At 30.6% G+C, this 12617-nt stretch overlaps 1 protein-coding gene across 1 annotated transcript; it reads right to left on the reverse strand.

Annotated features, from left to right (window-relative positions):
- Positions 1-7526: 7526 nt before the first annotated feature.
- Positions 7527-12042, reverse strand: LOC108906319. Its single transcript, XM_018709543.1, has 2 exons — positions 11924-12042; positions 7527-7956 (listed from the first exon to the last, which is right to left on the reverse strand). The coding sequence occupies exons 1-2, from the start codon at positions 11975-11977 to the stop codon at positions 7597-7599; spliced, it is 414 nt and encodes a 137-aa protein (XP_018565059.1). The 5' UTR covers positions 11978-12042; the 3' UTR covers positions 7527-7596.
- Positions 12043-12617: the final 575 nt, after the last annotated feature.

Raw genomic sequence — 12617 nt, forward strand, 5'->3', positions numbered from 1 at the left:
ATCTAAACTTATCTCTCTTTATTCCAAAATTGCAGTGACTAGATTTCAAAGTTAATAACAAATTTGTGTTTTTTGCACATAACTGAAATATTTTGTCTGATTTAAATGATGTTTAGTAGGACACTAGTAGCTTTCCACATATACACATTTTTTTATAGTAACCTTTTATTGCATTTACAGAAATCTGAAAAATATTTCCTCCCCTGATCTTATTTTATCATATTGATGACTGTTTCTCCCAATTTTTTTCTCTCTTCCTCAACTCTTCCAAGAATTATTTTATTAATATCCACTGTTTTCGATAAAACTCTGACTTAATTGGAATGAACAATTTATTTGTTTTATAATGAAACTGAAATACAGAACAATGAAGAAGATATCTCTAATCCAATATTCTTTCATGAAGGTTATTGGAAGTGATCACCATTTTCAGTAATACCTACATAAGAAAAAAAAATGTCGTTTTCTTTTCAAATTATTCTCATTCAGGAAATTATGAACGGTAGTTGATTATCGAATTCAACGAATTCGAGAACCGAGAGAAATCCAGATGATTATCCTATATTTTTGTATCTAAATCAGATTATTAAAAAAAGTCAAATTCGTTTTCAATAACTTGACTCTAATAACTCGAAAAATATTATGCTATTATGCTAATTAAATGATATTTATATGACAAATTAAGAACTAATGTTAGAAAGTCACCCAACAAAAAGAATGCAACTGTTTCTGCTTAGGGGTGGGGGTACCTGTTACATTTTGTTCATTTAAAAAAATTGCATTTACAGAGTTTTGAGCGTCAAGAACATATTTGTTTAAGTATATATAAATGATTGTATCCTTAGTTCAAGAACATCTTATCATATAACATTCTACTCCTTTACAAATTGGGTCAAAGTTATAGGAAATCTTGTGATTTCAAACTATACTTAGAAAAACAATTAAATGTTACAGAACATCCTATATACTTGTTTAATAGACCTATAATAATAAGAAAAATTTCACCAGAAGAGTATGCTAGCAATAAACTATTTAGATTCTTTTGATCACATCTCTTTTATTATTAGAGATAGATCTAACAATCTTTATATCATTATAATGTTAAACTATAATCTGATTATGTACCTACGGTTTTAAAATTACAAGAAAATTTCCTACAACTTTAGCCCGTACTATTGTTTCCTAAGTTCGAAAGTAAAGATGATAAGAGGGCGTAGAATGGTATGTGAATAATCTGCAACATGCATACGTATTACATAATTATACATTCTAATACAGGGTGTTCCTAAATAAGTGTCGCAACGGAAAACTGTAAATTCCTCTTGAAAAAAGAAACATTTTTTTCCTCTTCCATTTTCCTCTCGGGCTTTCGTTTTCGAGATACACGGTGTCATAACTTTAATTTTTTTTTAGTTTTTCGCCAATAACTTAGGAATCGTTTGAACTATAGGACTGAGCTTTTGTACACACATTACCACTATTAATAGCTACTTTTTCGCACCCTTCTCGAATTCATTGGACGTGCCAGACAGTTTTCCGTTGCGACACTTATTTAGGAACACCCTGTACATGAGATAGTTGTATTCATTCAAATTAAAACTAATCCCTGTTTCGTTGAACATAAAACAAAAGTTTATAACCAGAGCACCAGAAAACCAGGTGTAAGTACATATCAAAAAGAAAATCAGTCCGGATAACCAAGGACATTGCTCATCTTTATTTGAATATATATATTAATCTTTTAATTAATGTAGAAAATTTACGAAATTTCAAAGATATTATTTAATGTTATGTTGATTCTTTGCTTTATAGCTACTTTAAACTGTTTAAATATCATTTTGATGATGTGCAATATCACAGAGATCATCTTGCGGGGAAAAGATAATTATTAGAGTTTAATTAATACCAAGATTAATCACATCTGAGACGAAATTAAAGAGAGAAAAAAATAGTGTTAAAAAAGTCACACGAAATAGAAAAAAGTTGTTTAGTAAAACTGTGTAACCACACAAAAATTTTGAAACCGATTTAAAAAAATATGAGATTACATTTTCTTTATATACAGGGTGTTAAAAAAAGAATGTAAAATATTTCAGGAGGTAATAGTATGAACCAAAATAAGCAGAAAAGTCTTAATAAACATGGGTCCGCAAAGTAACGGTTGCGGAGATATGGACCACTATTCGTTTTTCAAACATTTTATTTTATTAGGAATAAACCGACAAAGGAAGCTTTTAACAAACAAAAAACAAAGTTACAGAAGATGTTCAAAGTGCCCTCCGTCCATTTCCAAGCAGGCACGACATCTTCGTCTCAACGATATTCGAACTCTTTCGAAAACACCCTCCTTGGTTTGGATTTCTTGACACTTTTGATTAATCCGTAGCTGCAGCTCTTCCAGGCTATTTACAGGAGTACCATACACTAATGTCTTCAAATATCCCCAAACAAAGAAATCTAGAGGGTTCAGATCAGGCGATCTTGGAGGCCATAAAACAGGTCCGGCCCTTCCTACCCATCTATGTGGAAAAGTTTGGTGTAAATGCTCTCTAACGGCCATGGAAAAATGAGCTGGAGCACCATCATGCTGGAACCACATTTGTTGCCTCTGATTCAAAGGAATGTCTTCCAAAAACTCATACAGTGTGTTCTGCAGAAAGTTGAGGTAAGCAGCGCCTGTTAATCGGTTTGGTAAAACAACAGGACCTAGAAACCTGTCACCTACAATACCCATCCAAATGTTTAATGAAAAACGTGCCTGATGTCCAGATTCTATTAGAGCATGAGGATTTTCGTCGGCCCAAATATGCGTATTGTGAAAATTAAACACTCCATTTCTTGTGAACCCGGCCTCATCAGTAAAAAGAATGTTTGCAAGAAAACGAGGGTCTTCAGCATCATGACGTAGAAACCAGCGGCAAAAAACCAAACGTGCTTGATGATCATTTATTGGATTTAAGGCCTGTACTCGTTGCACATGGTATGGATAAAGCAGTTGCTCGTGAAGGATTCTCCAAACAAGAGGACCACTAATTCCTACCTCGGCTGATATTCTCCGCACACTCGTACCTGGATTCTGCTCTACCAGTGCTAGAATTTCTTCTTCTGCTCTAGGAGTGGATACCGACCTTGGTCTTCCGGATAAATGGCACTGTTTGCTCAAGGAACCGGTATCACGCAATCTTTGGTGAATTCTTCCAAACATGCGTTGTGAAGGAATCTGGCGATTTGGATAAGCGTCAACATAAAGACGTCGCGCTTCGGTGGCGTTCCCATTAGCACGACCATACATGAAATGCATGTCTGTTAATTCTGCGTTAGAGTAACCAGCCATAGCGAAAGAAAACTTGTGCACTGAGAACAACTGTCAAATACGTACTGTTTATTTCACTAAACATCAACCAACTATTATAAGAAAATACACAACGTTTTTGCAAAATAAAAAAAGGGGCTAAAAAACATAAAACATTCCATATCTCCGCAACCGTTACTTTGCGGACCCATGTTTATTGAGACTTTTCTGCTTATTTTGGTTCACACTATTACCTCCTTAAATATTTTACACTCTTTTTTTAACACCCTGTATAAAAAGACTGGGGTTGTTTGCACCTGCCTTAATAACTATAACCTATTACACGAATTTAATAATGAAACTCATGCAAAAATGTGGTAAATGAATTAGTTTTTAATAAGTAATATTGAATACATTGTATGTACATATTATATACAGATTGTTCCATTACGAATGGCTCAAATATCACCTATAGAATCTTCTATGAAAATCAAAGAAGGCACCACGATTTCTTTTTTTTTAATGAGATAGCTACGTGGTGTTGAAGTTGAAAAAAATTAGAACTCCATGTCAAAGTAGAAAAAAATTGATTAACGGTTTCCGATATAACGCATTTTTCGACATAATATTATTTGAACTACTTAATTTGATTTTCAGTTTTGAATCTATTTGTAACATTTGACTTTTGACCCATATAATATGATGATTATTATCCTATAGATATTTTGAGCATTGATTCTACACATGAAATAATTTATAAACATAGGTTTAAAAATTAGCCACAAAGAAGCTATGGTCGTTCAAAGATGGCCGCTGACAACAGGTTTATGTTTGATATCTTCAACATATTTTTAGATGCAGACATGAATGTTGGTAATTCTGGTAATATTTTTTTTTTAAGTAAAAAATTATTAGCAATTTTAATCATGAGCATTGCTACAAAAAGGCGGCCAGGACTGTTTTCCATATTTTTTAACACGCCGCAAGAAGCTAAGTTTATGCATATGGGTTAAGAATCGTTTTTAGTTAGGTTAACCCCATTCATATGAACGATTCTTTTTTGTTTTCATAGTAGAATCGTTGCTCAAGTTTATCCGTATTAGTAAGAATCACCCTGTATAAAAAATACATTTATCAGTAGCCTTTTATTTAGTTTATGTTCTTCTNCAAATAAAATATTGAAGAAGAAATTTCATCCGTATCATATTGAAAATCAAGCACTGTTACCGTAGTTAGGAAAGTTATTAGTGAAATTGGAGATTAAAAAATTTGGAAGAATAGAATTTTGAAAAAAGAATTCTCATAGTCGCAAGCTAACTTAAAATAAATACCCTTACAATATTTTTCCCGACAAAGGAACGGGCGCAAATCCGGTTATTTTACATAAAAATTGTTTTTTTTTTTGCCAAAACTACTCAATTTAGGTATAGGGAAAGCTATTAAAAAATTGTAGGGTCTACAGAAAGGTATGTAATGAAATCATAAAACACAGGGTGTTCTATTTGAAAAAGTCGAGATTTTTCAAAGTTTTTTCAGATTTCAGTTTTGAATCTATTTGTAACATTTGACTTTTGACCCATATAATATGATGATGATTATCCTATAGATATTTTGAGCATTGATTCTACACATGAAATAATTTATAAACATAGGTTTAAAAATTAGCCACAAAGAAGCTATGGTCGTTCAAAGATGGCCGCTGACAATAGGTTTATGTTTGATATCTTCAACATATTTTTAGATGCAGACATGAATGTTGGTAATTCTGGTAATATTTTTTTTTTAAGTAAAAAATTATTAGCAATTTTAATCATGAGCATTGCTACAAAAGGGCGGCCAGGACTGTTTTCCATATTTTTTAACACGCCGCAAGAAGCTAAGTTTATGCATATAGGTTAAGAATCGGTTTTAGTTAGGTTAACCCCATTCATATGAACGATTCTTTTTTGTTTTCATAGTAGAATCGTTGCTCAAGTTTATCCGTATTAGTAAGAATCACCCTGTATAAAAAATACATTTATCAGTAGCCTTTTATTTAGTTTATGTTCTTCTTATAAGGGGAAGCATGCATATTTTGTACTTAGACTATTTATTTTGGTCTGTTTAATGACTATCAATAGTAAAATTTGTATTTTCAGAATGAATACATATATTATTATATTTTATTATTTATAGTTGTTTTGTTATTAGTAATGTAATGTAAGTAATGGTGTTGTGTGTTGTTGTATTATGTGATGGTGTGTAAATTTTGTGTGTTTATAATTATTTTTTAATATCCGTTTGGGCGCCTTTTATAATGTAAAATGTCATTTGGGTGTGTTTATATCTAATTTTCCATTGAGCATAGGTTCTGATAAGAAAATTTTATAATAACACTGACAAATATAGACGAATTAGACTTTCTTACCTTATCACTGCTAACATCGCCTCCGGCAGCTTTACTTTGTATAAATAATGTTCACAGTGTAGATAGGATTTTATTAGTGTAGATAGGAATGTTCATTTTCTACACTGTCCCTCAAGAAAAAACACTTTATTTTATCAATAGCATGAGTCCTTACCTCATAGGGGCGGTTCTATGCTCTTTTAATTAACCTTTACTATTTAATTTTTGGTAGGAAGCATTGAATAAAAGCAAAATTTGAAAGATTTACACAAGATGACATTTATTACTTATTTTTCTTTCAATTTCAAACAATCCTTTTGATGAACACAGAAACTAAAATTTTCTTTATATACTTTTACATGAATAATTGTCTGAGAAATGCCTTATTCTACCTATTATAGTTTAGAAAATGTTTGGTTAACCGATTATCATTATTTTTAAACGTTTTTCAAAACAAATTAACTTATATTACAAACATTGGAAACTAAATTAATACTTAAATTATAGAATGTTCAAAAATGTCAATTTAAATTTTAATCACTGAAATTGTTTATAGTCGAAACGGGTTTTCTGTTTCACAAATAGTTTTTATAGTTCAAATTTGCAACACTTTATGGCATGGAGAAAACAGTTATGCAACTGGACTTACTTTATTTCGTTCTGCCTGGCAATTTGCGTACGTTTCTCTAACCTCACTTTATTGTTGTGGTTTGTCTGCTATTCTCGTGCGTTGAAGATGGCTGTTGGGTCTGTGTATAGTGCTTCCTGGTGTTTTAGATGTTGTTTTGGGGAGCCACAGGACAACATGCACCCCTCACCAGTCTCTCGAATCTCCTTCTTTCTTCACCTCTCTACAGCTTGTTGACTTCCCACGATGTTTTTTGTTTTTCCGGTACCAGGTAAATTCACTGATTTGGCCTATTGCCATTGGTTGCTCGTATCCATGTTATCATTTTCTAACTGCGCAATTTCTCTAGCATATTGCGATGAATTTGATTTTAATTACCTTACGGCGTAATTTACATTTTATAACTGCGTAGTAGATTTTATACGTCTTAATACTAATTTACAAGAAATTTTTATATAATATTTTGCATGACAAAATTTTTTTTATAAGAAACTTCTAGCCTATGTGTTTCTGATGTTATAATATTTGAACTTTCTTTTGTACTAGATTATTTAACATTAATTTACTCATAAAATCTCTAAATTGGCCCTCCTTGTGGCATTTTCTTTTACCTTCATGCTTCTCCTTCGTACCTAAAATTTATTTTCTTGACATGCTTATCATTTAAAACGTATTATTTAAAATTTTGACTGATAATATTTTAGGTTTTATATGAAATAACTATGAAATGAGCTTTTTATTTTTCTTTAAAAGTAATTTGTCTTTATTTTATTCTACATTATAATTTCATGAAAATTTTCTGTGCTATTTATCGGTGTTGTGTCTTGAGATACACTGTGTTTATTTAAATAAAAATTGATATTTTATTTATTTTCTTCAGTTGCCCATTTGCGGATACAGTTGTCGATCTATTAAAATATAATACATATAGTATTTTCTTACGGGATGCGTACTCTTGTATGGTAAGTACTATTCCAGGAAAATTTAAATAATAATAATCAAAAAGATCAGTCCCTTTATACCCAAGACACAACAAATGTGTCCATACTTGTTGTCTATGGGCACACCAAACATAAATTAATTTTTCAGAGAAAAACTTTTTATCGTGGTTTTAAAATAGTTTAATAGTATTTTTAAATTTTTTTAGTTTTTATATGTGAGGTCAAAAATATGTAGATTTGGACTAGACCTATTATGGAACACCTCCATAAAGGCACAAAAAATAATAATGGGTATATTTTATTTAATATAAAATTAAAAACAATTGTATTTGATACAAAATTAACATAATTAAGCAAACAGAACGTTTGGGGTACTTTCTTGCAAACAAGTGACTACTTTGTACACGACATCAGCGGGTTTTCCTTCTTTAACAAGACATTTTTCAGTGTACTCCTCCGCCTTAGAAGGATCTTCTATGGAATCTCTCAGTTTTGTGATAATAACTTCTTTTTGCACCTCACCAGCTTCGTTCTGGAAGCCAATTCTTTTGGACAGACAGAAGAGGTAGTTTTTGAAGGATTGATCTTCGCTGAAGACGCCTTCGAGGAGTTTCTCTATGACATCGTCCTGTACACTTACTTGTTCTGAGCACACTTTGTGGTGACCTATGAGCTTGGACTTCTGTTCTTCAGTTATGATCAGTTCAGCCTGCAATGGTAAAATATATTTTCTGTAGTTCGATTATATTAAAATGGCGGCATGTAAAAAGTACTGGGGAACAAAATCTGCGATCAGAGAAACTAATGAATATCAGTTTAGAAAAATATCGCTAACAATCCCCAATTTTAAAACACACACTGTATATTTACTTTTTTATAGAGAGTGATAAGAACATAAGAACATAAGGCATAACATAAGAACATATTTCGATGTGCCGAAATTAGATAATTAATTCACTATTTTAAATCAAAATTTAGGTTATTCATAGTAAATTTTTTAATTTAAAATCATTAAGTTCTGTTATACAGTATGTCCACGGTTAGAGTGGAAAAGAGGGAAGATCGATTTTTTCTCAGTTCATTTTAGCTACAAACAACCAATATAAATTTTTTAAAGCAAATAACGTAGCATTTCAAAAATCAAACACTTTCTCAAAATTTCTATAGAGAAAATAAATGGCGCAAAACAAATGATTGTTTAAAATTATCAACTTCTATGTTTTTTAAATGTTAAAATACCTGATATTCACAATTGGTTATCCCAAAAGCGCCTCTTTTTTTTAATCTTTAAAATTGAGTTGTCTTAAAAAATAAAATAAAACATTTTTTAAAAGCTTATAACTTATTAAGGAAGCAATATAAAATCGGTATAAATTTATTTATCTCCGTCCAATTTGTCAAAAATTTCATTTCTTTATGATATATTTATAGATAAGAATGATTAAACAAATACAAAAGAAATTGCATTCATACTCATAATTGAAATTATTTATGGGCAATAGACAGTATCTTTGACATGATTTAGTATATTCTTTTATTTTTAAGGATTTCCATACGGGTTTCTCTGTATATTGAGTAAAACTGAATAACACTGAAAATTAATAATAATAATGCGCTCATTCATTTGCACAGAGGTATCGTCGATATTCTTAAATTCAACCAAAAAAATCCCACATGCGTACTTTCCACATATTAAAGTAAAAAGTTGTCAGCAAATTATATTTTCAACTCTTCCAGTGACTGGTCACGTGTCTCCAGCATCCAAACATTATTATTGGCCTTGTATAAACACGCCAAACCCGACAAACAAGTAAACAGTAAATACTCGTCAATCACATGAAATTATAATTGTAGAAGATAATTCATTCGGGCAGATTTCCAATAACGGTATGATTAAAATGTAAATTATGTGTCAAAGTTGGACATTAATAATTACTTGAAACTGAATATTAATGTAATTACAGATTCCTGAAATGCTGTCAGATGCAATGAGCAATTAGAATTTTCTATTTTAACATCTCACCATTTTATACAATTATTATTTAGTTTCTTGTGTCGCACAAAATTTGTATAATTTTGTTCTCTGTTTACTCGTATTTGATTATTGTCACTTGTGAGAAATGTTGAAAATTAATCGAATTGAATTCTTGTAAAAAAAACATAAATAAAAAGTTATGATAAATTTTCGAGTAAATAAAGGGCCCTTAAGTGTTTTAGAATTTGAGAATTTCTATGGTCCTTTTTTCATAAGCGCAAATTATTACCAATAAGAAGTATGTTAATAAAATGTTATGACAGAATATCAATTAATAAGAAATAACTTTGAGATTATGTAGTTCCATTAACAATGAATGTGCTAAAATGTGTCATAGGAACTTGTACTATTATATTGTTTATTTTGAGTTTGAGTAGTTATCAAAGGCAACTTTGTAGGTACCTAATAATTTTAAATATCTACAATAAGAAATAATTTAATATAATTCTCTATATATAACATTTACTTTTCATTAATAAGTCTAAAATTTTCCGTATTGTTGAAAAGTTAATGAAAGAATACATGTAGTATCGTTTATCTGCAAGGATAACTGGTCGAATAATTTCGCGCCCATCCTGCGATTTTGAAGGTCAAAACACCATCTATATTATTACCCTAACAAAGAAAATGAAGTTCAGTAATTACTTGGTTTGTAATTATATGGTGCAAAATATCTTACTTGAACTATAACCTATAAATAAGTAGCTAGAAATGTTATAAACAGTTAAAATTTGTTTGTAATTTTTTTGTAACCAGCATGTTTTTTTTTATTAAAAAATACAACTATTTTTTAAATACCTATTTCTATTACCGCAAACAATACACTTAAAATTGACAAATTTTATATGTAAGATATGAACAGAATACTAGAAAATTGATTAATTTATTAATATTGTGCCTCTAAAATTAACAAAATATATTTTATAGGTAATACTGATCTACTATATATAAAATGTACAGAATTTAAAGGGAAATTATAAAATATTAACGCTGGAAATATTTAAGGAAGCGGTAGTGTACGCTAGATGTTAGTAAAATATACAGGGTGATTCACAAATGGTGACTAAAAATGAAACCTCGTATTCTTTGGTGAATTTTAAGTATGTTTCATTCTTGCGAGAATATTTAAACTACATATGACGTCACAAATTTACATCAAATGACTGAACACTTCACATTTCAGCTGAATATTGTGTTGGTATATTTAGCGAATATCTTAGTGGGTAACTTAACCTTTTTGTTTTGTACACTTGACATTTTTTGTTATCTGTTTGGATGGAGAGCCACAAATCGTTCAGGGTTATATGATGGATTGTGTTATGGCTGTAGAAGTAGTCACTTTAAATTTAAACTTTACAGACAGAGATGTTTTAGTAAAGGCAGACGTTGAAACAACAAATATTTTACTTAATGGTAAATATAATTTTTTCATAATTTTGTCAATTCTAAATAAATCTTTGAAAATTATGTTGCTTTGTACTTCATGATAATATCTTGTAGCACCAGGATCTACATGCTTTTCTCGCTTTTTAAATTTACTACTTAAAACAACAAACAAAGCATGAAAAATGAAGATTAGAACCCATATGTCAAACTACATATTATGACTACTCCACCACTGAATATTTGCAATTTTCGCGATCTGTTCAGGTTAGACAATCTTAGAACTACGATCAAAACAGATAGTAATAGTGACTACAAGTCAGATATAATGTTCAGCAATATTCAGTCCCGAAAGAGAAGCTATTATTGACGTATACAATTCGAGATTTTTTCCTTCCATTTTGTTTTTCCAAATCACTCGTGAATTCTTATATATTTTTTACTTAATACTCTTTCAACGTATAATCAAACAAAAAAGACTAAAAAAATTAAAATTTATCGATCTTTATTAGTTGCAAGCTTATGAAATTATGAAGACTAAATAAATAAATAAAAATTTTTGACGCAAGTTGTTAATTATAGTCTTAGTAATGTAGATATCTACAGTACTAAGTTCGGAGTCTAGTTCGTCTGTAGTTCTTGAAAACTTGGTCATAAACTGCGATTTATGCCCCATCCATGAGGAATAGTAAAGCTCTTAAGAACTGCTATCAGTTTATTGTTACCATTATTTTATTTTAATTCTTTTTTTTTTTGGCTTTGCTGAAAGTATAAGGTAACATAACTAGCCCTGTATAAAACTTCTTCTCAGGTATATAAATATCTCAAACCTTTCAAACATTAAATCGATTATTTAAAAGTGCAGCGATATGTACCATGTGACACTTAATGTGTAAAATAATTACGATATAATTTGTTGAAAAAACGTAAGTAAGAGTAGAACCTGCTAAACTTGATTTTATGACTAAAGTAATAATAGATAGCCACGAGAATGACCTCTGATAAAAAATGCTATATTAAGGCGTTGACGTATCATTTGTTAACGAGTAGTTTTAGGCTTTCTGTTTGTCAGTTCTTTTAAAAAATGTATTTAATTATAAATTAAAATCAAGCTCTGCATTATTTTGCACTATGTTATTATGCGTTCATATACACTTGAAAGTTGATTGTAAATACTGAATCTGAATTAATAAAAGATGAAGTTAAGAAACATTACAGAAGTGAATCTGTATTTTCTTAGAAAATAGACAATAAATACCTGCACCAGTGAAGCTACCACGCAAACAGCTATTAAAGCAGCAAGGACCTTCATATTCTTCAGATATTCCACGTTCACTGTCTGGTATCAATGCACAGAGTGCACATACGGGTGCCGGCAGGTTCTTTATATGTTTTGTAAATGAGCATAATTAATATATTAACCTTATCCTGGTTCAGTGCAACTGCTGGTTTTTAACACGATTTGCTTAGGTAACTATGGCCTTGCCTTCGCACCAGGGATATGACCTGTCTTGGCCAGATAACATCGCTTGTTTATCAGCAGGGTAATTTTTCAATCTCCTTGTCAAATTCTTGGTTTGTAACTCATCCGTTATTATTAAATGATGTGACGTGAATCACTTTCATTATAATGACAGGTCAATGAAGGTTTATGGGATCCTACAGGATGTGTCTACATAAGATGTGATAATTACAACTAAAATGCTTGATCAAATGATGTTTTCTACGTCACAAATTATAAACTATAAACGTGTAAAAAATCAGTTTAAAACCATTAACATATTCGCCATTCCAATCTTTAATGCTCCGTTGGTCCAAAACAGACTTAAAAAATATTAACATATTAATCAGATAACACCACATAACACAGCCCCACAAAAAAGTGGAAGGTCCGAAAGACAAGACCATGGTATCTATATGGTTTTGGGGTCGCTGAATACGAATCTAGTGTC

The sequence above is a fragment of the Anoplophora glabripennis genome, unplaced genomic scaffold (assembly GCF_000390285.2).
Source record: "Anoplophora glabripennis isolate ALB-LARVAE unplaced genomic scaffold, Agla_2.0 scaffold284, whole genome shotgun sequence".
In the NCBI taxonomy this organism is placed as follows: Eukaryota; Metazoa; Arthropoda; class Insecta; order Coleoptera; family Cerambycidae; genus Anoplophora; species Anoplophora glabripennis.